This window comes from Mus pahari, chromosome 23, assembly GCF_900095145.1.
Source record: "Mus pahari chromosome 23, PAHARI_EIJ_v1.1, whole genome shotgun sequence".
NCBI classification, from domain to species: domain Eukaryota; kingdom Metazoa; phylum Chordata; class Mammalia; order Rodentia; family Muridae; genus Mus; species Mus pahari.
Genome location: NC_034612.1, coordinates 635,044 through 661,772, shown reverse-complemented (window position 1 = coordinate 661,772; position 26,729 = coordinate 635,044). Strand labels below are relative to the sequence as shown.

Here is a 26,729-nt window from a genome sequence, read left to right as displayed (position 1 = left end):
AAAAAAAAAAAAAAAAAAAAAGAAAAAGAAAAAAGAAAAAGAAAACCGATGCCTTCAGTGGGATGGCTCCAAGGATAAAGAGCCTTGTTGACAAATTTGACAACCTGAATTTAATGGGCAGAATCATCTTGCACATTTTCCTCTGACCTTTTCATGAGGATGTTCTCAAGTCTTTGTCCCTACATACAGAATAAACGAATGTAGTAAAAGAAAGAAAATGGATGTGGTGGCACCTGCCTTTAATTCCAATACTTAGGAGGAAGAGGTTGAGGGATATCTGTGAGTTTGAGGTCAGCACGATCTACACAGCGAGTTCGAGACCAGCCAGGGCTAAAATGTGAGAAGACTCAGTTTAAAAACTTTTAATCCCAGCTCTCAGGAGGCAGAGGCAGGCAGATCTCTGAGTTTGAAGCCAGCCGGTTCTACTACAGAGTGAGTTCCATCATAGGCAGGGATACACAGAGAAATCCTGTCTGGACTTCTCCAAAAGAAAGCACAACAAAACAGGTGGTAGGAAGTACGTTGGGCAGAGCTGGAGAGATGGCTCAGCTATTAAGAGCACTTACTGCTCTCCCGGTTTGGTTACCAGTTTCCACATGGCAGCTCATTACTGCCTGAAACTCCAATTCCAGGATCCGACTCCCTGCACATACATGTTTATATGAATGTTTATACATGTTTATATGCACATATACGTTGCATATAAACTCCTGTAGGCACATACATATACATATGAATAAAATAAGTAAATAAATTAAAAAAAAATGCCTAGGGCAGCAAGGAGCCACAGTCAGAGATAGTTGTGACATTGACACGCCCTGTCCGCACCAGCCCCGCCCATATTCTGCCTCCTCTCCCAAGTCCCGCCCAGTATAGGGCTGGGCCCGTCGAGGCACCACCCACACTAGGCCCCGCCTCGCCTTACCCACCCACGAGGTGTCCTTCATTTCGGACCCGCCCATTGCCATCTCCGCTGCCTAAGAGGTCTTGGGCTCCGCAGGCCACGCCCCTTGCCCCGCCTCCACGCAGTGCGGCTGCGCCGGCGTCTCGGGCTCCGAGGCCCCGGTGCCGCGGATCTTTTGTTTCCCTGCGGGGCTCCGAACCGCATCGTCAGTCAGGGCCGGACTTGGAGCTGGAGTGTGTCAGAGCTGAGTCCCGAGTCGGACCGGGTCCCGACTGTCAGCGCCGGGAGGGTGCCGAGGACGACGCCGAGAGAGCGCGCCCCTCCGTCCGCCGGCCTGAGGGACTGGGACCCGGCCCAGGCCTGCCCGATGGGGCGCGGGGCCCCGGCGATGAGCCCTCGCCTCCGTCCCGGCGTACGCGGCCCGCCGGCCTCCGCCTGAGCCCAGCGCACCCCGTAGCGCCGTCCCCGGGCCCGGGTCCGGGCCCGCGCCCCCGGCCCGCGCGCGCTATGGAGCCGTGCCGCGGCGGCGTCGAGACCGTGGGCAAGTTCGAGTTCTCTCGCAAGGACCTGATTGGACACGGCGCCTTCGCGGTGGTCTTCAAGGGTCGACACCGCGAGGTGGGTGAGGCTCCCCGGGGAGGCCCCGCAATCCGGGACTCCCAGCCCAAGGGACACCTTACCTCTGGTAATCCGTAGAGGGACCCAGTTAAGGACCCCCAGCCCGGGAAACCCACCTGCTACTCTAGCGCCAGAAACCTGGACACGCCAGCCAGCCCAGGATTCCCTAGCTGTCCCCGAAGTCAGACCAGTTCTGAGAACCTAGCCTGGGACTTAAATTCCAGGCCTGGCTCACAGACACTACCTGTGCCTCTGGCATCCTCCCATTCCCAAGACCCTTGGGACAGCCACCCTAAGCCATCTCTGTGTTCCCAGCTTGGTGGATAGCAGAAGGGGGGGGGGATGTTTTCAACCCTGAAGGTCCACGTTTGGCTTTTCAGAAGCACGACCTGGAGGTGGCCGTCAAATGCATTAACAAGAAGAACCTTGCCAAGTCCCAGACACTGCTGGGAAAGGAAATCAAAATCCTGAAGGTGAGCCAGCGCCTCGAGGGAGGGGGGAAAGGGTGGGTCAGCGCTTGTCTTGCTTATGAGAAACTTGGATTTGTGTCCTAGGAACTAAAGCACGAAAACATTGTGGCGCTGTATGACTTCCAGGTAAGGCCGGAGGCTGCTGCCACCGTTGGGCTTGGGGGAGGGGTAAATCTATTCTTGCCCTTGTCCCATCCACAGCTTCTTCAGGACCTAGGTTGCCTGGGGCTGGAGCCCCCTGAGGGCAGTTGATGGCTTTAGATTAATATTTGGTTTAGGTGAAAGGAGCTGGGTTCCGAATGTCTTGTCTCCGGCTTGTCCTACTGTGAGGCCACTTAGGGTCCGGGAGACCTCATCTCTGGTCCAAGTTTTTCCTGGCTTTTCCTAGGTTCTGGGGACCTCCCTAGCTTATCTGTTGCCTGCGGACCTCCCTAGCTTATCTGTTGCCTGCATGGGAAGGAAGGCGGCCATCAACACTAGTGTAGAATCTTTGGCGATTGCTTAATTTACATTGTTGTGGTTTGGGTTTAGCGTACCCTGGTGCCAAAGACCCTTTCCTCACTATGATGTCTGACCCAGTGGCCCTTACTGAGACTGTTGTCCCAGGCAGGCCCACCTGTCTGGGCTGGCGGGTTTGTTTGTTGACATTGCTTCAGCGGCCTGGCATTGGCCAGCCCACTCCTGCGTCAGAGGCTGGAAGGGGGAGGGGTTGCTGGAGATTCCTTCTTGCCGGCAGTTGGGGCTGGGCCCACTCATCCGGCCGGCAGGAGGTTGCCGCCGCCGTCGCCACCTCAGAATTGGCCGCCTGAAAAAAGAGCAAGCCAGCTGACCAGTCAGCTTCTGTGCTGCCCTCCAGGTCCCCCAGCCCAGCGGTAGCAGGGGCTGGAGGCCCTGGATGCCCCCGTGTGGGGACCGGGAACCCTAGGTGCTGGTCCCCAGCAAAGTGCTGACTAATGATTTTGAAACCTGTTGATTGGGGCCACGGGACCAGCCCTGGCTGAGGGAAGTTCCCAGCGGGCAGCTATCTGTGTTTTTGGTGGCCTCCTCCCCTTCCTTCCTCCCCTGCTCCTCTTCCAACTTTACCTTGAGGGCTGTGACATGTCATGAGGTGACATGTGGGCAGGACCAAAGTCCTGTGTGACAGAGAGTACCTGGCAACAGCTGGAAACATGGTGTTCTGGGTTTTAGAGGTTGCCCCTCTGCAGCCTGCCTTTCCTACCCTTCCCCACCCTTCTTTCTTCCCCTGTCCCCAGTGCTGTAGGAAGGGCAACAACAGCACACACAGTATGTGCTTCTTAGAGGACTCAGGGCTGAATTAGATGGCATGACCTTCATAGGGTCAGACTCTGGGCCCCATGGCACCTTGAGATCCCCTCCAGATTCCCACAATCCCCTGCCAGGGCATTTCTATAAAGGCCTCACTAGAACTGAAGAGAGAACAGGCAGGCCCACTGCAGACTGGAAGCCTGTCCCCCTCAGGTTCCCAGTTGTTCTGCTTGCTTCATCCAGCTGAGACCTGATTAAGGGCATCTGCTGTTTCACCCAGTCTTGCCCATGCTGTGGCCTCCTTTGCCAAGCCCCTGCCCTCTCCCCAGGGTCCTTCACCTCAGGGCACAGGGGCCTCTGCTCTGTGTGTTTGATATTTGTTTAATATACATACTTTGGGCAGAGAAAAAAAAGATGATTTGGCCGAGAAATGTCTCTCTCTCTCCAACACCGCAGAAGATGGATAAAAATAAAAACTGAAAACATTGTCAGGCTGGAGAGATGGTTCAGAGGTTAAGAGCGCTTGCTGACTGCTCTTCCAGAGGTCCTGAGTTCAATTCTCAACAATCACATGGTGGCTCACAACCATCTGTAATGGAATCCATGCACAGCAGTAGTGTCCTCCTATGAATAAAAAATAAATCTTTAAAAAAATACCAACATTGTCCAGTCTCCCTGAGCCGGTGGTGGAGGCTTGCTGTCCTGTCTGCTCTTAAGCATCCCCACCTTTTTGGTTACTCCCAGGAAATGTTCCTTTATTGCCATTGCAACCCCACTGTCCTCTCCTCTATGGTCTCTTAGGGAAGGCTAGAAGCTTCAGATTCTTGTCACACCTGCTCTGAAGAATCACGCTTGGTTCCTTACTGGAATGATGCTCACAGGCTCAGTGTTGAGAAGGGACTGCAGGAATTTTCTCACCTAGGTTGGACCACACAGGCTGTGCCACCGCTTTCAGCTTCGGGCCACGGGTTAGGGCTGTGGGAGCACAGGTGGTATTTGCTGCTGCCTCTGTTGCTGAGGTGGTTATTTAAGGTCATGTGGTGCCTACAACTTGACTGTCTGTGGTTCATTTTACTAACCTAACCCTCCTGAGGGATACAAGCTATTCTGGGATTCTGGCAAGTCAAAATGTGGTCATGACTGTCCTTGGGCTCTTTGGCTAGGATTGATATGTAGATGGATTCCTAGAAGTCGGAGCCCTAGGCGAGAGGTGTGTATAATGTAGTCTGAGGGACAGTTGTCAGATTGCCCCCCAGAGAGGAAATGCCAATGGTTATCTGGCAATTGTCCATCTCTTAAAGCAGTATTGGCTCAGAACTTACCCTTTCAATAAAATAGTGGTTTTGCTGCTGATTTTGTTTTGTTGTTGTTTTTTGCTTGTTTGTTTCTTGTTGAGACAGGGTGTTTTTGTGTAGTCCTGGCTGTCCTGAAACTAGTTATATAGACCTTGCCTCAAACTCAGCGAGCAATTCACCTGCCTCTGCTAGGATTAAAGGTGTGCACCACCTGTTGGGCAGCAAGCATTCCTTTTTTCTTTTAAATTCATTTACTACTCGTCACACCTCTTTTCCCAGTCCCACCCTTACAAATTCCTTTCCCCCTCCCCTTCTCCTGAGAGAAGAAGCCACCCAACCCCGAGACATCCAGTCCCTGTGCATCCTCTCTGGATGAGGCTGAACCAGGCAGTCCAGTTATGGGAAGGACTCTCCCTCCAATTGTTAAGGGGCCCAGCACATATGCTAGGAGTGTGTAGGTGTTCTTTTGTTATATGTGTGAATATGTGGCACTTGTGTGCTGTGCCTGCATAGGCCAGGAGAGGATGCTCCATCTCTTGTAACTGGAGCTATAGGCAGCTGTGAGTTGTATGGGGAGGATGCTGGGTTTTCTTCATTGGTGCTTTGCCTGAATGTATGTATGGATGACAGGCCCTTGAACTGGAGCTACTGAAGGTGTGAGATGTCATTGGTTTCCCCTGGAAGATCAGCCAGTTGGTTTTAATACAGGGTTTCTCCGTGTAACAGTCCTGGATGGGACTCACTTTGTAGACCAGGCTGACCCTGAACTCACAGGGTCCCCACCTGCCTCTGCCTCCTGCATGCTAGGACTAAAGGTGCAGGCCATCACACCTGGGCACGACAGTCAGCATTCTTAACTTCTGAGATCTCATGGCCATGGCCATCATCTGGAGTGGTGGTCGGAAGCAGGGTCCAGTGACTCCAGATGGTCTCAGGTGACAGTGGTGGCAAGCTGCCTATCCATGCCTGTGTTTTTACCTGGAAAAGAATAGGGTTTGTGGCGACAACCTTAGTTCTCACAGATGTGCCCACTTGGTCCTGTCTATTTATGCAAATTTTTCTGATAGTGTATAGGCTCTTTATAAAAGAAAAGTTCTTTGTTTCAGGTTACACATAGGTCTGTCCTCCCCCTTGTCCGTTTGCTTGCTTGCTTGTTTGAGACAAGGATTCACTCTAGTACGAGGGTAGCCTGGTACTCATTGTACATCTAGTCTGCTCTCAAACACCTGCCAGAAGGAGGTTAAGGGAGGAGAAGTTTATTTTGGCTATAGATTCTAGTTCACTATACCAAGAAAGGTGGAGTGGAGTTCATGGCAGTGGGAACATGATTATTTTCATATGTTGCCTGGTCAGGGACGCAGAGAGCTCAGACTTTGAGTGCCTCGAGTCCGAGTATAACCTCCAGCCATTCTTCTAGCCATGGAAGCTCCACATTGCCACCGGCTGGGGCCAAGTATTCAAACCATAACCCTGACCAGGTGTAGGGTGCACTCTTATTCCAGAATCTGGGAGGGAGAAGCAGACAGATCTGAGTTCTAGGCCAGCCTCCTCTACATAGTGAGTTCCAGGCTACACAGTAAGACCCTGCCTCAAAAAAAACAAACAAACCACAACACCAGCTCCTCTTCTCTTTGTTCTTGATAGCACTGGTAGTTGAACCTTAGGCCATAGTCTAACTCACACCCCAACTCCCTTCATTCTGAGTTTGAGGAGGAAACTGGAACACGTGGCCTTCAGCAAGAAGAGACTGGGCTCTTTCCTCATCTAGCATTCAGTGTCTGGGCACTGCCAGAATCAGTATCAGGCTGTAGACGTGGTTCCTCCAGTCCTCGCCTGCTTGCCAGCCTTAACTGCAGCTGATGACTCCCTGGAGGCTAGTACGCTGTCTGTCCGGTTCTCTGAAGCCCTACGCCTTGTCAGGTTGCCCAGAGGTGACTCACCTGGACCTTGCTGACAGACCAACCAGCTCTCTTGAGTTCTGTCTAGGTTAGAAGAGGCCTGCTATGGGGGTTTGGATGTAGTTTTCCCACTCATGGTAGAGATAGTGCTTATCATCTGGACCCAGTTAGACATGAATAGGCCAAGATTCAGATAAGTGTGAAGTCTACACTTCTGCAAAATTGAATGTGCATTTTTCTCTCTTTCCTTTTGTTTGTGGGGTGCTGAGAATAGCCTGGAGATCTGTGTAAACCAGGCCCTGAATTCCCTGAGTTCTGTTTGCCTCTGCCTTCCAGGTGCAGGGATCGAAGGCATGTACTACCACACCCACCAGCAACCACACCCAGCTCCTCCTTTGTCTTTTGAAACAGGGTCTCCTGTAGCCCAAGGCTAGCCTTAAACTCCTTGCCTTTCTGATGTCCTTCCTTCACCTTGGGTTGGAAGGCCCACACCCACCAGCAACCACACCCAGCTCCTCCTTTGTCATTTGAAACAGGGTCTCCTGTAGTCCACTGCTAGCCTTAAACTTCTAGACTTTCTGATGTCCTTTCTTCACCTTGGGATGGAAGGCCCACACCCATCCGCCCATCCATCTTTAGGTTTTGGTACTTAGTTTTAGTTGACTTTGGATTTGTGATTCTCCTGCCTCATCTCACTAGATGCTGAGATTACAGATGTGCAGTGCTATGCCTACTTGTTTTTTTGTTTTTTTAATTACTTTATTTTCATATGGATGTTCTGCTTGAATATATGTGTACACCACTTACTTGCCTGGTGTTTGTGAAGGCCAGAAGAGATGGTCTTGGATACCCTGAAGTGGAGTTACCGATGTTGCCATGTGGGCGATGAGAATCAAACCCTGATCCTCTGGAATCTGGAAAAGCATCCAGTTCTCTTAAACGCTGATCCATCTCTCCATTTATTTATGTCTTTTTAGACAGGGTTTCCTCTGTATAAGAGCCCTGGCTGTTCTCAATCTGGCTTTGTACACCAGGCTGGCCTTGAACTCACAGATCTGCCTCCCTCAACTACTGCTGGTGTTAAAGACATGCACCACCTCTGCCCCATCCTTTTACTAAAACTCTCTCTTTTTTTTAACTGTTTATGTGTGTTACAAGTGGAGCACACACATATCACTTGTGTGGTGGTCAGAGGGCAGCTTAGTGAAGTTGATTCTTTAACCATGTGGGATTCTGGGGATTCTAAATTTAGGTTGTCAGGTTGGTGGGTAGGTAGTTTTACCCACAGGGCCATCTTTATTTTTGAACTTTAAAAGGTTTGATTGTGTGTGTGTGTTTCCCTGCTTGTATGTTAGTGCACCACCTGTGTGAGGTGCCTACTAAAGCTTTAAGAGGGTGTTGGATCCCCTGGAGTTGGAATTACAGCTGGTTTGGGCCATCATGTGGGTATTATGAATCAAACCCAGGTCCTTTTTAAGAGCAAATGCTGATAATGATGTGCTATCCTCTCCAGCTCCTTAACTCCTCCACTTTTTAAAGTCTGAAATGGTGGATTGATGTTGAACCATTGTATTGATCAGATGGGTCCCAGGGATCAAACTCAGGTTACACCTGCTGACAGATTCAAGGTTTAAATTGTAGATAACAGCCGGGCATTGATGGCTCACGCCTTTAATCCCAGCACTTGGGAGGCAGAGGCTCCCAAGTGAGTTTGAGGCCAGCCTGAGTTTACAGAGTGAGTTCCAGGACAGCCAGGGCTACACAGAAACCCTGTCTCGAAAACCCCAAAAAAATAAAAATAAAAAATAAAAAAATTGTAGATAAAAATAAAAATACATAGGGTGCAAAGCCTGTGGCTGTGTGGGATAGATAAGCCATGTTTTAGAGGCTTCCTGTCTTCTACTGCCTGCCCTGTGTGGCTCTGGTCTCCAGCCTGGCTAGCTTGTATACTTCCTACAAGTAGATTGACTTTCTGTTGAGGAGAGTTAGTTCTGCTTTTAATTGGGGAATAAGAGTCACTTTTCTGGCTGTACTGTTTGTGATAGGTAAGATGTCTGTCTGTGGTGGTCAGAATTGCAATAGATAGATTTCAGGAGTATGGTCCTTGAGAGTAACTATATAGAATTATATTCCTAAGGGTATACTCTGTGTTCGCCTGATCTGTGTTTTCTGGGGTCTGACTACTCACAATGCAGAAGTTGATGCGTGGAGACCTACCTGGCTGGATTAATTGATGCCTCTTCCAAGAGGCTAGCCTGGGTCAGAGAACTGCAGCAAAGGGTAGTTGCTGAAGCCCAAGGGATGGAGTGGGCCTTCCTTACACATGGACTCACTGCCTCCCAGCCCCACCCGAGTGCTACGAGCTGGCATTCCGTCTGCCAGCTGTCCAGAAGGGCCCAGATTTGCTGTGGCTCGAGCCTTGCCACCTTCTGCGGTCCAGAAGCCTGGCTCTTCAGGAGTTAAGTGGGTCAGTGCCTGACACCCGCCTGCCAGATCCAGCCTGAGATCACCAGACCAGAATGGAGCAGGCAGAGGGTGGAGAGCTGGGATCCTATTAAGCAAAATATCTCAGTGTCTGGGGCGGGGCAGCCTCCTACGTGCCCAGATGCCCGTCAGCTTCCCAGGATGCTAGACTCTTGGGCCTGCAGGGATTGCCTGTGGTTAGTAAGCCTAGCTCCTACAGGAGTGCTGATTCTATTCTGTCTTAATTTTCTTTTTCCCTTGCACAAGGATAGCTCAGCAAAAGGATGTGTGCCTCCAAGACCTGCTTTGCTTTGCTACCAGCTGTGACTAGCCCATTGGCTACCCTGTGTCACCTTCTTCCCTTCAAAGGCTGGACAATGGGACCTGGCTGCCAGAGTGGCATTATTAGGAGCCCAGGGCATTCCCCATCATGGTGAAGACTGTCTGCCACCCTGTGATGATGGGAAAGCTGCTCCTGAGAAAGAAGGGCTGCTCTCTGCTCAGAGTCCTGGAGTGTGTGCCAGAAATGTAGTGTTAGCCCGTGCAGTTCCTGGGAGTCCGGCGGGGGCCCTTAGAATTTGTAGAAACTGAACAGAGTGGAGCAGAGGCTGGAGAAGTGGTCCTGGGTGAGCTCATTGTGGGTTGGGACAGGGTAGCCCTGACCACTGTGGTTATATGTTCTGGCCTCTGTCTGCTACTCCCAGTTCATAATGGAACGGACCGGTCGTGGTGGGCCATTTCCCTGGAAAAGCTCTTGCTTGGAGGCTTTTCTTGCTTTGTGGTTTACCTCCACTCCTCGTTCCCTCTAGACTGGAGACTGCCTGGCCCAGCATTGGAAGACAGGCAGTAAAGTTCCAAGCTGGTCGGGACTGGTTGGGTGTTGGCTTAGGCAGGGAGATGGAGGATGGCAGGAAGGCAGCCTGCCTGGGCGAGCCTAGCTGCTGCACAGAGCTGGGCATGTTTCTTGGGCCTTAGCTTGCTCATCTGTGAAACTGGCTGGAGAACATCCTGTGACTGGTCTACTGTGGGGCTGGTGGAAATCAAGCACATAAATAAGCAAGAGAGCATAGAGGCCCGAGAGTCTTGCCCAGATGGTGCTGCCAGGGGAGGACTGAGGCCACTGCTCAGCCCGGTGCTAGCACTTGTTCTCTCTGCACAGTAGGTCAGCCGACGGTTGGGAATTGTGGACCTCACTCTATCCTGAGGTCAGCTCTGCCTCTAGTGTGTCAGGATAGGTTTAGGGGTGCTGGCTGCTACCAGTAGCCCTTGGTTAGGAATCCTAGCTTCAAAGCTCAAAGCAAGGTCTTTTGTCTGTCCTTGTCACTGTCCCTACTTGTCCTGGCTGGGTGGGTGGGTGAGTTTGGGGCTCTGGCATAGATCATGTTGTACTGATATGACAGACCTGGGTGTCCACCTCCCACCCTCTGGGGGTTTGTGTGTGTGTGTGTGTGTGTGTGTGTGTGTGTGTGTCTGTCTGTCTGTCTGTCTATCTGTCTGTGTCCCACAGCAGGTGGCCCCAGAAACCTCCCTTGCTTCTTAGGCTGTAAGCTGAAACCACTGAGAAAGGTCCTCTTTGATACAAATGGGAGTAGGGTGTGTACAGTAGTGGCTATTTATGGGTCCTTATCTCTCTGTCACTTTTGCTGTGCCCTAGCCCCCCCCCCAGCCCTTGAAGCAGTCAAGCTGAAGGGGCCGCTTTGCTGTTTCTTCATTTCCGTCCCCATCCTACCTGGACTTTGTTCCTCCATCCTCAGCCCTTAACCTCCTTCCTGTTCTGTTCCCCTGAGCCTTCCTTTGTGGTTCCAGACTGTGGGCTTTACCCACATCGCCTGCCCCAGAGGATCGTTCCCCTGCAGCGGACCTGGAAGGCAGAGGCCGGAGTGCAGCCAAGTGGGGCCAAGCCAAGGCTCTTCCTAGGATAGGGCAGGGACTTGGGGTCTTGGAAGACAGGCCTTCATGAAGCAGTCTAGGCTCATTTTTGTAAATAGCCTCCCTCCCATCTAGGCTACACCTTCATCACTCTTGGGAACACAGCTTGACACAGCCAGGCTGCCTGAACACTCGTCTTAACTCCCTGGTGTGGCTCTAGTGGGCTCCTCCCACGTTTTCATCCTAGGTATTGAGATAACCTGGTGTTTGTCACCCGTGGATGTTCACGTGTAGGCACTAGCCTTGGGGGCTGGGAAGCTGGGCAGGAGTTGAGGGGGAGGTCAAGGGTGTCTGAATACCTATGTGGGGCAGCTGACTAGTGGAACAGGTTGGCTGCTGTGCTGGGGTCATCTGGGGATGAGGGTGTCTGTCCCCCACTTAGCCCTCATAGGCTACGAGAAGGGTGGGCTCTTTTTGCAGTCGTCTCTTGGCCCAGGCTCTAGAAGAGACCTCTGAGGTGCCTCCCATCTCTCATCTGCAGCTGAGTTCCTGAGGAGCAGGGAGTGGATCCTCCTTGAGTGCTGTGGGGGTGAGGTGGGGCCTTTGCTTTTTGCTGTGGTTCCCAAGGCTTGCTCTACCCAGCTGGAAGCTACATTTCGGGGATCACGCTACCTGCAGAAAGAGCTGTAGGTTGTTTAGACCCAGCCTGACTGGCTTGATCACACATGCACACACACTTGTCCTGGGCCCTCTCGAGAACACATGCCCCGCCCCCAGGTTCTAAGTTTCTTGTCAGTGAAACAGGTGAGGGTGGTGGTTGTTGTGGCTATGAGGAGTGGTTTGCTAGGGGAGGTACCACAGTCTGGGATTTGGCCAGCTCAATGGGTGGTCTCCAGGCTGTTAGCATTGAGTAATTGATTAGACAAGGGTGCATATTGGTACTCAGTGAGGGTCTGAGTTTGAGAGAAAACAGTGGAGGGAGGAAACCAGGATGCCTCCTGCTGAGAAGTCCCCTTCATAGGCAGTGGTCCCCGTGCACATCAGACTTCCTACCCTGAACCTTATGGAGTTGCTCAGACCTGGAGTCTGAGACACCGAGGCCATGTTTCGTATGACCACAAAACAAGTATGCACACTCAAGCCTCTTGCCACAGATGTCCTGTTTTCCTGGACTGAGTCCTGGCCACAAAGGACACCTAGACCTGGCCATGTTCACTCTGCCTCAAGCCCTGTAGGTAGATGACATGTTGAGAGTGCCAAGGGCTCTTCCAAGTAATGTCCAGTGAGAGACTCTGCAAGGTATTCTCCCATCTTAAATGGCTTGTTCTGTCTTACAGGAAATGGCCAATTCTGTCTACCTGGTCATGGAGGTGAGTTCCCATGGGGCCAGGGCAAGCATGCCCAGCATGATAGGCATAGGTGGGTATGAGGATATACACTGTGGCATTCCTAGCTGGGATTTGGGAAATACCTGCACTGGACAGGCCCAAGAAACTGGTATGGGGAATAAAGAATCTGAGTCAGGCTGGAGATTTTTTGGTCATGTTCTCATGGTACATCCCTTGTCTTTTGCAGTATTGTAATGGTGGAGACCTGGCCGACTACCTGCACAGTGAGTAGGCACACCCTACTGGGCTCTGTTTCTAGCCTAAAATGCTGCAGCTAGATTGTATTGTATTGTATTGATTGTATTGTCAATCCTCCTGTTTTGGGGCTCTAAAGGAAGTGAGCCCAGCTCTTTCGGGCCCATCAGCCTGACCACCCTCAACTGTTTGTGAAGTATATCCTGTGTGCTGAGTGATTGGCTTAAGCAGAGTAGTCAGGTTCTACAATTTTGGCAGGGATAAGGACACAGGCCACGGTTGGTGGTTCTGAGCAAGCACTGGCAGGCAGGCACAGAAATGGTTTGTGGTTTTCATGGTAGGGCAAGGGAACATCTTTAGAGCCTGCAGGGTTGAGCCAAGAGATCTATCTCTATGGGAGAATCTGGTGGGTACACGCTAAGAGCAGGGAAGGTCCAGGCAGCAGGAGAGCTCAGGACCCACTGAAAGACAGCAAGTGGCTGGGTTGTGGTGCTTCCATGGGGTGCTCTGAGGGTTTTGGAAAGAAGGGCAAGTGGAGCCAATGTAGGGACCTTGTCCCACGGCCTGGAAGGATGCAGTGGCTGTCCATGGCTGTCATCAGAGGACTTGGCAAACATGAAACAGAAGGCAGTAGGAATTGATGGCTCAAAGTAGTCCCTCCCAGATGATGCCTTCTGGCTCCGGCTGTGACAGAAGTGGCAGTCCCTTAGCCTCTTTTTATGGTTATGGACTCCCCTGAGCACTGAGCACCTTTCTCCAGATGGACACAGGCATTTAGAGCAGTCTCCTGTTGTTTGGGTTTTCCCTCTACTGCAGCCTCTGGAAACCTCCCCGTACTGTGACACTGTCTTCTGGTTGAGCCATTAGAGAAGACCCTGGGTCTCAGAGGGCCCTGTGCAGTCTGCTGGGATGGGTCACTTGTCTGTCTGTCCTTAGGATCCTGACCTGTCAGCTCACCTCATGCTCAAGTTCACGTGGCTAAGCCATGCTTGGCTTTGCCCACTCAGTGTTTGTTCCTGTCCCCTGGGGCAGCCACACAGCATGCTGCACCATGACCTTCAGTAGTTGAGTGGTTCTTGGCAAGGCTCCAGGCTCCACAGGTGTCTGTGGGGGAGGAAAGGGTGAGCAGGCCAGTACAGGGCTGACCTGTAAATTTGAGTGTGTCGGATGCTCACAAGATGCCTGTGTGTGTTTGAGCTCCAGTGCAGGCTCCCTAAACTGGCCATCTGTCGAGTGATGGGGCGAGCTGGTGCCCAACGAAAGGGGTTGGGCAGCCCAGACTGGAGAGTGAATGTTTGTTCTCAGTTGGTATGTACCAAATGTTGTCTCTAAGTTGTACATGTTCTGCTGAGTTACTGTTGGAGAAGTCTATGCCCGGTTGAGCCTCAATATATAGAACTCAGAGCTCTGCCTCAAGTTCACAAATTGTTTGCAATTTGCTTTTTTAAAGAAGTACTTCTGCCAGGCATTTGAGGCTCAGGTCTTTAATCCCAGCAATCTGGAGGCAGAGGCTGACAGGTCTACAGAGTGAATTCCAGGACAGCTAGGGCCACAGTGAAACCCTGTGTGGAAAAACCAAAACAGAGGGGGGTGGGTGGGGAATGAGGGAATGAGAATAAAAACCTTTTAGTTTTACGTGTATGAGTGTTTTGTTTGTCTGACATGAAAACTACATGTATGCCTGGTACCTTCCAGAGGGTATTGGAAACCCTGGTACTGGAGTTACAAATTGTGGTGAGCCACCATGCTGGTGATAAAAGGCAGACTTAGGTTCTAATTGAGAGCAGTGAATGCTCTAGCTGCTGAGCATCTCTCTGGCCCCTGTGTTTACTTTCACCTAGACTTACTTTGTGGAAGCCACTGTGGTTTAGGGGGCAAGAGACCTACCCCAGAAGTAGGGACTAAGTCTAGTGATTGGATTGCCATAGGGAGAGGGAAGATCTAGGCAGTGTCCAAGGGAGGAGGAGAAACCAACATGAGCAGAGTGCTATCAGCCAAGAGCTAACAGTGCGGAGTTGTGTGGAAGGGGGAGTCCTACAAGGATGTGTGGGAAGAGGGGAGGGGGCCAGCTTCTGGAAGTTGCAGGACAAGCTGGCCTTGGTGCCTAATGGGTCAGCCCTGTGTGCTGGAGGGCCTCTGTAGAGTGGTGCTGGTGCTTAGCCCCCGTACTTGTCTTTCCACACAGCCATGTACACTCCTGTGTCTCCAGAGAGAGACAGACCATGGTGTCCCAAGTCTCCTGATCCTACCTTTTCTTAACAGCTATGCGCACACTGAGTGAGGACACTGTCAGGCTGTTCCTGCAGCAGATCGCGGGCGCCATGAGGCTGCTGCACAGCAAGGGCATCATCCACCGCGACCTGAAGCCCCAGAACATCCTGCTGTCCAACCCTGGGGGGCGCCGCGCCAACCCCAGCAGCATCCGAGTCAAGATCGGTGAGACGGGTGTGGGTGGCGGCTCCCCGAGAGACTGTGGCGGGGGACCCCACCCACAGAGATTTCAGGTCAAGGCATCTGGGTGCTTTTCCTGCAGCTGACTTTGGATTCGCTCGGTACCTCCAGAGCAACATGATGGCGGCCACGCTCTGTGGTTCTCCTATGTACATGGTATGTACCCACTCGTGGTCTGGGACCACGTAAAACCAACACCAAGCATCCTGATGCTGCAGGCAGAGCTGGGCTCAGCCTCCAACCTGAGACCCTTTGTAGGAACATCAGACCCTCTGAGGATCAGCTATGGCCTGCCTCATTGTGGGTTGTAGACAGTTGTGCACCATTTTGTCATGTCAGAACTGGCTGGTGGATGCTTGCATGGTATGTGTTGGTTGCTTAGTGCCTAGCAGCTACCGTCTCCAATTTGCTGATGTCTGGTACCTGTTACTGATTATTGCACACTGCTGTACAGTAGTGCTAATCTGTGTTGTCACTGTGTAGGCCCCTGAGGTCATCATGTCCCAGCACTATGATGGAAAGGCTGACCTGTGGAGCATTGGCACCATTGTCTACCAGTGTCTGACAGGGAAGGCCCCTTTTCAGGTGAGTGAGCCCCATGGCACTCAGGTCCTAGTGAATCCCCAAAACCCTAGAGGTTAAGGTTCAGTCTGGTGACATTCAGGATGGGATCCTTAGCATGGAAGAGTACAAGGTTACCAGATGGGGAATCAGTTTGAGATTATAGGTATCAGGTTTGGTGGCTATCCCGAATTTGTGGAAGCCTTTATCATAACCTGTTTCATGGTTCACCGTAATACTCATTTCCTTATTAATAGTCAGGCAGCCCTAGGTCATGCCCAGTCAATCTTGTCCCCTACTGCACAAGTACATACTGCCTAACAGAATAACCCTCTTACCCTCTAGGGCTTAGCCAAACCTTGATATTTGGTAAGTTAAAGGTCACCTCTGCTCTGACCTCCATTAGGGGTCAGAGTCATGTTTGATTGTGGATACACTGGGTTAAATCTGACCTTCCACCCACCCTTGCTTCTAAAACATAAGTCTATCTTGCCTGGAAGCAAAGTCTGCATCAAGGAAAATTTCAGAAATGAGGGCTGTGTCGTTCTTGTCAAGTAGTAGATGCCTGTAGTGACCCCAAACTGATAGGCCTCGAAAAGCTCCTACTAGCCAACTTTGACTGACTTTAGATCAGAAGCTAACCCCACTCACTCCCTGTCATTAGGATCTCAACCCATGAGCCTCCCAGATGTGTCCCCAGTATATACTCAGTGAGGGATTCCAATCTCAGCTTTGGGAGATACACCCAACCATGGCCACTCGCTTTTCAGTAGGAGGGTCTAATGACTCCTGTCTCTGACTTCCCATTGTCTTTGTATGGACGTGGCACGTGAGCTGCCCAGTGGGCATCTTGGGATGACTGGGGATGGAGAGACTTGAGGGACTAGGCACTGGTAGTGGCAGTGCCCTGTGGTAACAGGTAGATACTTCACAAGTCTGAACCGTTTAATTGCTACCTCAACAGGCCAGCAGCCCTCAGGATTTGCGCCTGTTTTATGAGAAGAACAAGACACTAGTCCCTGCGTAAGCATCCCTGCTTTCTCCCCAAGGTGGGTCCACCCTGGCACCCACAACCTTCTTAATACATCTGCTCTTTGTCCCAGCATCCCCCGGGAGACATCCGCTCCCCTGCGGCAGCTGCTCCTGGCTCTGTTGCAGCGTAACCACAAGGACCGCATGGACTTTGGTGAGCACAGGCCACCTGGCACCCTGCCCACTCAGCCACCCTGCCCACTTAGCCACCCTGCATGGTCTTGGATATTACCATTAGCTACCATTATGTTAGCTGGCCTTAGTGAGCACCCGGCACCTGTGGTCCACCAGCTGCTGTCAGCCTGCAGGCCCACAGTGTGCTGTGTTCCTCCCAAGCTCAGCAAGGCCAGCAGACAGAATCCTGCTGAAGTGGGGTCAGATGTTCTCGCAAGCCATTTTCTGGGGCCCTGACTCTCTGTCTAGGTAGCTAGGACCTGGCCTTGACACCCAGGGCTCTGGGGTGAGTCTGTCTGGGTCAGGGACATCAGGATAACTCGCTCCTTTTATCCACAGATGAATTTTTCCACCACCCTTTCTTAGATGCCAGCACCCCCATCAAGAAATGTGAGTCTCTGGCAGTCTTGGTCACAGACAGGGCTTGTGACATGCTCCCCAATGTCTGTAGGTGCCACATTGTTATCTTGGGAGATACTCTGGAAAGGTGGAGTGCCTCATCCTGCCCCTTCAAGGCCATGTGTACCTGGGTGGCTCTGCTGTCATGGGCTTAGGGACACTGGAGGTACCAGTGCAAGGTGGCTACTTGTCCCTGTGCTGGGAACTGGAGTACTGGTGCCAGTCAAAGGCAGCCATGTCTCCAAAGCTGTGGTGCACACTGACCCACATTCCTCTTGCAGCCCCACCTGTGCCTGTGCCCTCATATCCAAGCTCAGGGTCCGGCAGCAGCTCCAGCAGTAGCTCTGCCTCCCACCTGGCCTCTCCACCGGTGAGTCGCCTTTTTGCGTTCTGTCAGGTTCTGCCAAGGACTGCATAGTGATGAGTTTGCAGAAGTAGATCTAGCTGTTGCTGGTCCTTTAGGCATGATCTGTATAGCTTTCTATCCTTCATGACTAGGGAAGGGATCTCCTCTCATTGATGCTCAGCAAGCTTGCTGTGGGGCTTGAGCACCATTTCAGTGTCCAGCTGTTCAGTAATGTCTGGTTGGGCAGTAATAAGCTAATGTGGGCAAGTTCTGTGGTCTGTTTGGTAGTAGGAGCTTAGTATGTTGGTGCTCATTCTGTGAGAAGTATGGCCTACAGCTGTCAGTTGCTCAGGGGTCCTGAAAGTGTTCCTGTATGGTACCTGCCTGGTGCTGGCTTGCCATGGCCCCTTCCTCACAGGGATTCTACTTCTGTCCTCTGGTTTGCTACTGTGTAGAAATGGAGTGGCAGGGTGCCCCAGGCATGGATTCTTCAAAAATGGCCAGGAGCAAAAGACTCGCAGGCAGTGTGTGTGTAAACTCCCAGCACTAACCCTAAAGAGGAGCTTCTCTTTATGTTTGAAAGAAAGATCAGAAGTCCTGCAGAGAAAGTCCATGCCCAGCTGCCTTGCTTAGCACCATGGGCTTGAGCCCCGCTGTGGTCTGCACCACTACTGGGGAGGTTGGTTGCCTGTGGACTCAGTTTACCAGCCCTGTTCCACTCTACAGTCCCTGGGGGAGATGCCACAGCTACAGAAGACCCTTACCTCCCCAGCCGATGCTGCTGGCTTTCTGCAGGGCTCCCGAGACTCTGGTGGTAGCAGCAAAGACTCCTGTGACACAGATGACTTTGTCATGGTCCCAGCCCAGTTTCCAGGTCAGGCCCACTCGCAGTGTTTGTTGGACATGGGGTGGGTGGGTGCAGCATAGGGGATTTGTCAGACAGCTCTGGGTACATGCACATGATAATGAGTATGGTCATGGAGGCCTATGTATTCCTGAGCATTGGGTTCAGACCTCTGTCCCTGTGGGCAATTGGAATGGGTTCTAGAGTTTTGAGCTTGCTGGGGATAATCTGACCCTCACTGGTGTGTCTGGAGAGCCTTTGTGTTCAGGTTCAAGAGTGGAAAAAAAAGGACACAGATGGTCCAGGTGGTGTATATACAACACAAAGGCGGCTGCCACTCACTTCTGTCCCGGGGCAGACTGCTTGCCCTGGGACGGACCCTACAAAGCCACTTGATTAGCATCCAGCTGCACTGCCGGACTGCAAGCTCTAGTGAGAAGAGGGACATTGGACATTGCATGGAGAGCCAGAGAGGTCAGGTGAGCCAGGGAGAGCAGAGGATGCCTTGGCCAGATACTATCTTCTTCCACAGGTGATCTGGTCGCTGAGGCAGCCAGTGCCAAGCCCCCACCTGATAGCCTGCTGTGTAGTGGGTGAGTGAGTCCCTCTTGAACTCAGCTCAGGGATAAGTTGGGCCTTTAGGGGAGCCAGTGCTGTCCTGCTGGGCCCAGTTTTGGCTGGGAATAAGGCATTTGGGAAGGACTAAGGCTGCTGTGGGGAAAGCCTGTTGAGGGAGTTTAGAATCTGAATGCATGTTTCAATCTAAAGGTGTCTACCTGTCCCTTCTTCCACCAGGAGCTCACTGGTGGCCTCTGCTGGCCTAGAGAGCCAGGGCCGCACTCCCTCTCCCTCTCCGACCTGCAGCAGCTCTCCCAGCCCCTCTGGGTAAGCGTACTTGAGCATCAGTGACACTCTGGGTCATGGCCACCCTTCTTGGCATGTTCTGTTGTATCTGAAAGGTCCTGTGTTTGGTTAGATCTGGCCGTGGCAGTGTGGCTGTCCCACTGAAGACCTATGGAAGTGTGGATGGGTTGATGAGGGGATCAACTGAGAATACTGCTTTCAGGGCCTTTGCTAGGTTAGGGTACAGGCAACAAATATGTAGGGGTCGCATAGAGAGTTCTGGGTGGTTTCAAGGTTGTGAAAGCTAGCTGCCTTCAGGCCTGAGCAAAGGTGAGACGTTCTGCCAGAATGTCTGGGTCCGAGCTTCTTTTTTTTTTTTTNTGAGCCACCATGTGGTTGCTGGGATTTGAACTCTGGACCTTCGGAAGAGCAGTCGGGTGCTTTTAACCCACTGAGCCATCTCACCAGCCCCCGGGGCCGAGCTTCTTCCTGTGCTATCTATAATGGTTATTCTCTCTCCACAGCCGGCCTGGCCCCTTCTCCAGCAACAGGTACGGTGCCTCGGTCCCCATTCCTGTCCCCACTCAGGTGCATAACTACCAGCGCATCGAGCAGAACCTGCAGTCGCCCACTCAACAGCAGACAGCCCGGTTAGTGTCCCTGGCCTTAATGTGAATCCTGCCACGATGGTGGACAGCCATTGTGGACTGGTTGTAGAGTTCCTGTAACTCCCCAGGGCTTCTGAGCTCATTAAACTCGTCTTATTGGCAAGCTGTGTTTGGTAGACTGAAGTTGATGGTAGGGTTGGGTGAGTGTTTCATGTAAACTACAGAAGGCAACATCTGTTAGTGACGGTAGTGACTGTAAGCCAGCATGGCCAGGGGAAGCTGCCTGAGGCCCTCGGTGATGTGGATGAGACCTCACCTGCCCTGGCTCTGTTTGCAGGTCCTCTGCCATCCGAAGGTCAGGGAGCACCAGCCCCCTGGGCTTTGGCCGGGCCAGCCCATCACCCCCCTCCCACACCGATGGAGCCATGCTGGCCAGGAAGCTGTCACTCGGAGGTGGCCGTCCCTACACACCTTCTCCCCAGGGTCAGTAAGTCTTAGGCTGGGGACTGGTGGCATTCCCTTCTCATCTGGGATGGGTAGATGTGATAACTTCCCATCTGTGGGTGGGTAGATGTGATAACTCCTCTGTTTACTGTGGTCTGATCTAGCCACCCTTTTCCTACCAGTGGGAACCATTCCAGAGCGGCCCAGCTGGAGCAGAGTGCCCTCCCCACAGGGAGCTGATGTGCGGGCTGGCAGGTCACCACGACCGGGTAGGTGTGGCACAGTCCCTGACCCAAGCTGTAGAGCAGGCATGGGGCAGTAGCTGACCTGTTTGCATGGGGCCTTCCTTCCTTCTGTTGTCAGGGATCAAGTGGGAAGGACTGCCACAGTCTAACATCATTCTTTGGATGCTTCCTGCCACACAATTCCTTTATCCCACAGCTGTGTGGCTAATCTTTTCTGTGCCTGTTACATAGAGTCTTTCTGAGATAACTGCAAGGATGCTTGTGTTCACAGAGTGAGAGATCCACAGGATGATTGTCACAGAGGCCTTGGGTGGGGCAATGGCTTATTTAGTACATATTTTAGTGTGCTTGTATGAGGTGCCTGAGTGTAGTAATGCAGCCTGTTCCTGTACCCAGGCTCCTCTGTGCCTGAGCACTCTCCAAGAACTACCGGGCTGGGCTGCCGCCTGCACAGTGCCCCTAACCTCTCCGACTTCCATGTTGTGCGTCCCAAGCTGCCTAAGCCCCCAACAGACCCACTGGGAGCCACCTTCAGCCCACCCCAGACCAGCGCACCCCAGCCATGCCCAGGGCTACAGTCTTGCCGGCCACTGCGTGGCTCACCTAAGCTGCCTGACTTCCTACAGCGGAGTCCCCTACCCCCCATCCTAGGCTCTCCTACCAAGGTAATAGCTTCTAGGAGAGACTGAGCTCTGGTAGGGCATATGGGGTGGGAAAGGATCTGGTCTTTCTGTGTTTTGGCTACCTGTTGGGCTTCATCCTCCGGCTGCTTCCCTGGCAGTGTGTAGGGGTTAGGGAAGGGAAATTAGAAGAGCTGGTTCCTGGTAGGGTCCTGTAGCCCTAGTGACTTCTCACCCTTTGTGAGGCCTCACAGAACTGGGATTGCTGGCTTCCCCGACCAGCCCTGCCCTTCATCCTTGGGAAGAAAACCTGGGCCCCATGTCTGTCTGCTAAGCTGTGGCTGCTTCCCTGTGGTAGCATGATATCAGTAGGTGTTAGGTGTTTAGTGGTATCTGCAGGCTGGACTGGGTAGGAAAGATGTCTCAGATTAGGCATGGTGGCCTATACCTATAAGCCCAGCTTTTGCAAGGATCTGAATGTTGAGCCTAGCATAGACTCCATTTCAAAAAGTGTCACAAGTAGAGTTTGTCACCTCAGAAAGATTGTGTAGTTCTCTTTGCCTTAGTTTTCATTTTTGGGAAGAGCGGCCCCAGACAGCAGCACTGCCTCATGATATAAGAACCTGTACATTTGTCTTCAGTTCTGGTCTGGAGGGAAGGGTTTCCTCAGTGGACCCCATCTTGTGCTTTGGTTTCTGAGGTCTTCCAGCCCATGGGACTTTCTCAGTGCTGTCCTTCCCTCCTAGGCTGGGCCCTCGTTTGACTTCCCCAAAACCCCCAGCTCTCAGAATTTGCTGACCCTGTTGGCTAGGCAGGGGGTAGTAATGACACCACCTCGGAACCGTACACTGCCTGACCTGTCCGAGGCCAGTCCTTTCCAGGGCCAGCAGCTGGGCTCTGGCCTTCGGCCCGCTGAAGACACCAGGGGTCCCTTTGGACGGTAAGTGAGTGGGATGACTGACTGCTCAAGAGCATTCTCCCTCCCGTTGCTGACCCAAGTCCTCCTGTACTGCTGGCTGCGCAGTGCAGCAGATGTGGGAGATTTGTGGTGGGCACTTGTGCCCCAGCTTGGTTCCTTGTTTGGGAGATTTGAGAAGTCAGTTAAAGGACTGAAGCTCCGTCCTTAGTTATGAGTTCAGTTATGCCTGGCCTGAGGAATGATTGTGTGCAGGAATAGGGCCCCAGCTGTCTGGCCCAGAGGCCACCTCCCACATTATTGCCTCCCCTCATTGCCACCTCAGGTCCTTCAGCACCAGCCGCATTACAGACCTGCTGCTTAAGGCTGCATTTGGGACTCAGGCCTCTGACTCAGGCAGCACAGACAGCCTACAGGAGAAACCTATGGAGATTGGTATGTGAGGGGTCTGTGGGGTTACTTGGTGGACTGTCTGGTCCCAACCCATCCCTGAACCTGTCTTGTTCTTCAGCTCCCTCTGCTGGCTTTGGAGGGACTCTGCATCCAGGAGCTCGTGGTGGGGGGGCCAGCAGCCCAGCCCCTGTGGTATTTACTGTGGGCTCCCCTCCCAGTGGTGCCACCCCACCCCAGAGTACCCGCACCAGAATGTTCTCAGGTAAGGACTGTGCCAAGGAAAAGCAGCACATAGGGTGGGAATTTTTGAAGGCAGTCTCCTGTTGTGTGACACAGTCCTAAAGTATAGACCATAGAGTACATGGCATTTCTGGCATATATATGGAGCAGGGATGGTAACCATGTCCAGGTGCACCGGAAGGCCAGCCTGTGCTGGCTCAGAGTCCTGGACTCCTGCCACTTCCCAGTGATGGCAGTGGTTGTCTTTTCTTCCTAGACCACCTCCTTTCACACAGGCCTTTACTACCATCTCTAGGGAGGCAAAGGAGGGTGAGGGGAGTTAGAGGGCTCCCTCTTGGAGTGCTAGGACTGTGTTCCTTAGTAAAGCATGTGTAAAGGAGGTGTGTGAACTGAGGCACATCTGAACTCTACAGAAATGGGTTCAGAGTGCCAGAGATTGCAGGGTGCCTGTCCCTCACCAGCCATCTACCTACAGTGGGCTCCTCCAGCTCCCTGGGCTCCACTGGCTCCTCCTCTGCCCGCCACTTAGTGCCTGGGGCCTGTGGAGAGGCCCCAGAGCTTTCTGCCCCAGGCCACTGCTGTAGCCTTGCTGACCCCCTTGCTGCCAACTTGGAAGGGGCTGTGACCTTCGAGGCTCCTGACCTCCCAGAGGAGACCCTCATGGAGGTGAGGCTTGTGGGGAGGTGACAAGCATGGGTACTCCCTTGTGACTTGCCTGCTTAGTACTTGGGGGAGCAAGCAGTGCCCCTTTGGCAGATGAACCTTTCAGCCCTGCTATATACCCTTGTGAGTCCCAGGCTCTGACCTTTATTGCCTCCTCAGCAAGAACACACGGAAACCCTACACAGTCTGCGCTTCACACTAGCGTTTGCACAGCAAGTTCTGGAGATTGCAGCCTTGAAGGGGAGTGCCAGTGAGACTGCCGCCGGGGGCCCTGAGTACCAGCTCCAGGAAAGCGTGGTGGCTGACCAGATCAGTCAGTTGAGTCGAGAGTGGGGGTAGGTATTGCCTGGGGTAAAGGAAGAGGGCTATTGGGCATTTCTCCCTTTGACTTGGCTCTGACCTGTTTGTTTCTCTCTAGCTTTGCAGAGCAACTGGTTCTGTACTTGAAGGTGGCTGAGCTGCTGTCCTCAGGCCTACAGACTGCCATTGACCAGATTCGAGCTGGCAAGCTCTGCCTTTCATCTACTGTGAAGCAGGGTGAGGAAGTGGGTTTGGGGAGGTGGTGCTGGGGTAAAAGTGAGCAAGCCTGAGGCGGGAGGGTAAAGTCATATGCGGGGACCCAGGCCATGTCAGGGAGCAGACAGTAGAGTGGGTACACAGGCCTGGCCTCATGCTCAGAGCACAGAGTAAGTATATGGAGGACATATACCCAGGACAGAGCTCCTTGGGGTTGATGTTGATCTTGCTGTGGCTGGTGGGGGTTATAGCTCCTGTGCATGCAGGTGGAACACGCTCTTCTGCCTTCATGCTTTCCCACGAGGGTCTGTGGGGTCCTGAGATGACTGGTACTTCCACCCTTAGTGGTACGCAGACTAAATGAACTGTACAAGGCCAGCGTGGTATCCTGCCAGGGCCTCAGCTTGCGACTTCAGCGCTTCTTTCTGGACAAACAACGGCTGCTGGACGGGATCCATGGTGTCACTGCAGAGCGGCTCATCCTCAGCCATGCCGTGCAGATGGTATGGGGTCGTCTGTGCTGTGTTAGGGATGTTGTTCATAGGTCCCAGGGCCAGGACTCTGAAGTCAAGTGTGATGTTCTCCTCAGCAAGCAGCAGAGGCTCCTGGGTCCTAACATAGTGACCCACACTGTGCAGCTAACTTCTACCTGAAGTTCAGTTTCCTCAGCTAACATGGAAGGCCTCTGTGTGAGGAGTACACCCTGATTGTCTGAGGTTTCTGCTTTGACATACATAATTCAAATGTTCCTCACATGAGGAACATGTCTGCCAGTGGAAGTTTAAGTTGGCCTCCCTCATCTCTTCCTTTCTGAGTTGGCTGTGACCCATTTACTGATCAGTTTCATTGTCAGCCACAGTGGTAGAAATGGCACCGGGTGGATGCTTTGCACTCTGCAAGCATTTTCCCTTTGCTCCCCCTGGGGAAGGGTTGTGTGCAGACCAAGCAGACAACACAGTGCCCACTGTGCAGGCAGGCCATGTGTATGAGCATCGGTAGCTAATTCCTAGCCCTGCTTTTTTTGTGCTCACAACACAAATACAAATGAATTTGGGCAAATCCGAAGTGGGCTGAGCAGTCAGGCCCTGTTGTGCCCCAGCCCTGCCCCACTTTTCTGTTGCCTGTAGGTACAATCAGCTGCCCTCGATGAGATGTTCCAGCACCGAGAGGGCTGTGTCCCGCGATATCACAAAGCCCTACTCTTGCTGGAGGGGTTGCAGCACACTCTCACGGACCAGGCAGACATTGAGAACATTGCCAAATGTGAGTGCTTTTCCCACAGCCTGAGTGGGGTGGTAGGTGTGGCCTCTCTGCCTCATGCTCTCTCCTCCACAGGCAAGCTGTGCATTGAGAGGAGACTCTCGGCCCTGCTGAGTGGCGTCTATGCCTGACTACCTGCTGCCAACCTGCAGGATAGGGTCTGAGACCTGGCAGACTGTCCTCAACACTGATCTGATCCGATGGTGCTGAGACTGCTGCCAGCCAACTCCAGCAGGGATGCTCCACGGTGGACCTGTGCAGACTGGTACAACTCTTGCTTCCTGGACTGCCAGTCTCTACTGGCAGGTAGATATCAGAGTGCCAGGAACAGGTCCCTTGCCCACTGGGACAGGAGTTTCTGAACATATTCTTCCCAGATGGCTCTCTGGCAAGCAGACAATGGTGCCGAGAGGTGGCACTTGCCACCTGCAGAGCCCACGGCAGCACTGTATCAGGAAAGGGCCTGAGACCGTTGCTGACTCCAAGCCAAAGCAAGCTTTTCCTCACAGTTCACTTGCCCCATTGCTCGTCCAAGAAAAAAGGGTATGGTTTTCTGGCCTCCTGATCTCTCTAGGACCTTCTCCCTCGGAGACTCCTTACCCAGCTTTGTAAGTCACCAGAGCACTTTATGCATACAGAGACTGGAGAACCTAGCCAGTAGTGCAGACTGCTGGGAACCTGCCTCCTGTTCCTGGCTCTCGTCCTCCAAGATGCTGTATAGATGCAGACCACGTCTTTGTGTATAAAAAGCCCAGTGTTCACCTCCTCCTACTTCTGGTCTTTGGAGGAAAGCAACAGGCTTGCCTCCTGAGGGAGAGACAGTCCTCACGTTCATTAGGGACAGTTCATTGTGTGAAGTACCATCCATGCTTGTTAAACTCCTCAACTTCCATACTTTACTCCTAAAATGTGTCCCCACCCTCCCAGCTCAGTTTTGTTCATAAAAGGAATCTTCAGATGTTTAAGGATTGGAAGGGTGGAGGCAGGGCAGGCCAAGCATCACACTGGATGTTGCCCTTGTAGGAGATGGTGCCTGCCGTGTAGCTGGGGCTGTAGTGTGTGCCTGAGCGAGTGTGCTGCTGGCCGTCTATTAACTTTCTCTGGAAGGGCGGTGGAAAGGGCAGTGCCCAGCCGCCATCCTCCGTGCAGTGAGGTGTGGGTGAAGAATAACATATGCAAACACGTCCCCTGTGGAGCTGTCCTGTCAGTTTGTCTCCCGTGCTTGGTGGCCTTCAGGGTCTGTGTGCTGAAGCTTGTCTTCCAGGCTCCAGGGTGGACACACGCTAATACCTTCCCAGCCTCCCTGGCCTGCCAGTCCTTTGTCACTGCTCTGTCCATGCATACTTGAAAGTATCTGAGTGTCCACAAGCACACACACACACACGCGCACACACATACACACACACACACGCACGCGCGCGTGTTTTCCTTTGCAATACTTGAAATGTTACCGCTGTGCTTGGTTGTGCAAGAGTTGTACAAGAAAGCAGATCTTGAAGACCAGTCTTTTCCTTAGTCACCCATGACCTCCCTTGCATGTAACATGTTGTATTTATTGCTTTGTGGCCAACTGGAACCCAGAGCCACCAGGGAGGCTAGTGCAGGGGTTCCTGACCCACCACCTGGTTCCTGAAGGCTCCTGGGTGGCTGTGTGTGCGTGCGTGTGGCTGGCTGTGTGTGTGGTATGAGCCAAACCTGCTCACGGAAGCAGGGCTCAGGCCTGTCCATTTTAAGATGAATTTTGTGAGTCTCCCCTTTTGTGTTTCACTGTGTCATATCAGTTTAAGAAAATAAAATTTGGAATTATT

The 26,729-nt window shown here is 52.6% G+C and overlaps 1 protein-coding gene across 2 annotated transcripts; it reads left to right on the top strand.

Annotated features, from left to right (window-relative positions):
- Positions 1-1,044: 1,044 nt before the first annotated feature.
- Ulk1 (unc-51 like autophagy activating kinase 1) lies at positions 1,045-26,729 on the top strand. 2 transcript variants are annotated; one of them, XM_021222615.1, is made up of 28 exons: positions 1,045-1,522; positions 1,903-1,995; positions 2,077-2,118; positions 12,121-12,153; positions 12,359-12,395; positions 14,629-14,802; positions 14,900-14,973; positions 15,301-15,402; positions 16,343-16,401; positions 16,482-16,564; positions 16,924-16,974; positions 17,265-17,353; positions 18,056-18,203; positions 18,706-18,766; positions 18,969-19,058; positions 19,541-19,666; positions 19,962-20,107; positions 20,251-20,337; positions 20,710-20,978; positions 21,680-21,873; positions 22,175-22,284; positions 22,361-22,504; positions 22,958-23,148; positions 23,305-23,480; positions 23,564-23,682; positions 24,007-24,164; positions 24,789-24,924; positions 24,997-26,729. In XM_021222615.1, exons 1-28 carry the CDS (start codon positions 1,412-1,414, stop codon positions 25,050-25,052), a joined length of 3,159 nt encoding a protein of 1,052 aa, XP_021078274.1. In that variant the 5' UTR covers positions 1,045-1,411; the 3' UTR covers positions 25,053-26,729. The 2 variants fall into 2 exon arrangements, with proteins under 2 accessions (XP_021078274.1, XP_021078272.1); XM_021222613.2 differs by having other exon boundaries at positions 1,053-1,522; positions 20,233-20,337.

Coding starts and splice junctions, on each gene's coding strand:
- Ulk1 (XM_021222613.2), top strand. CDS start 1,412: ATGGAGCCGTGCCGCGGCGGCGTCGAGACCGTGGGCAAGTTCGAGTTC. Junction 12,154..12,358: donor CTGTCTACCTGGTCATGGAG/GTGAGTTCCCAT, acceptor TGTCTTTTGCAG/TATTGTAATGGTGGAGACCT. Junction 19,667..19,961: donor ACTCAACAGCAGACAGCCCG/GTTAGTGTCCCT, acceptor CTCTGTTTGCAG/GTCCTCTGCCATCCGAAGGT.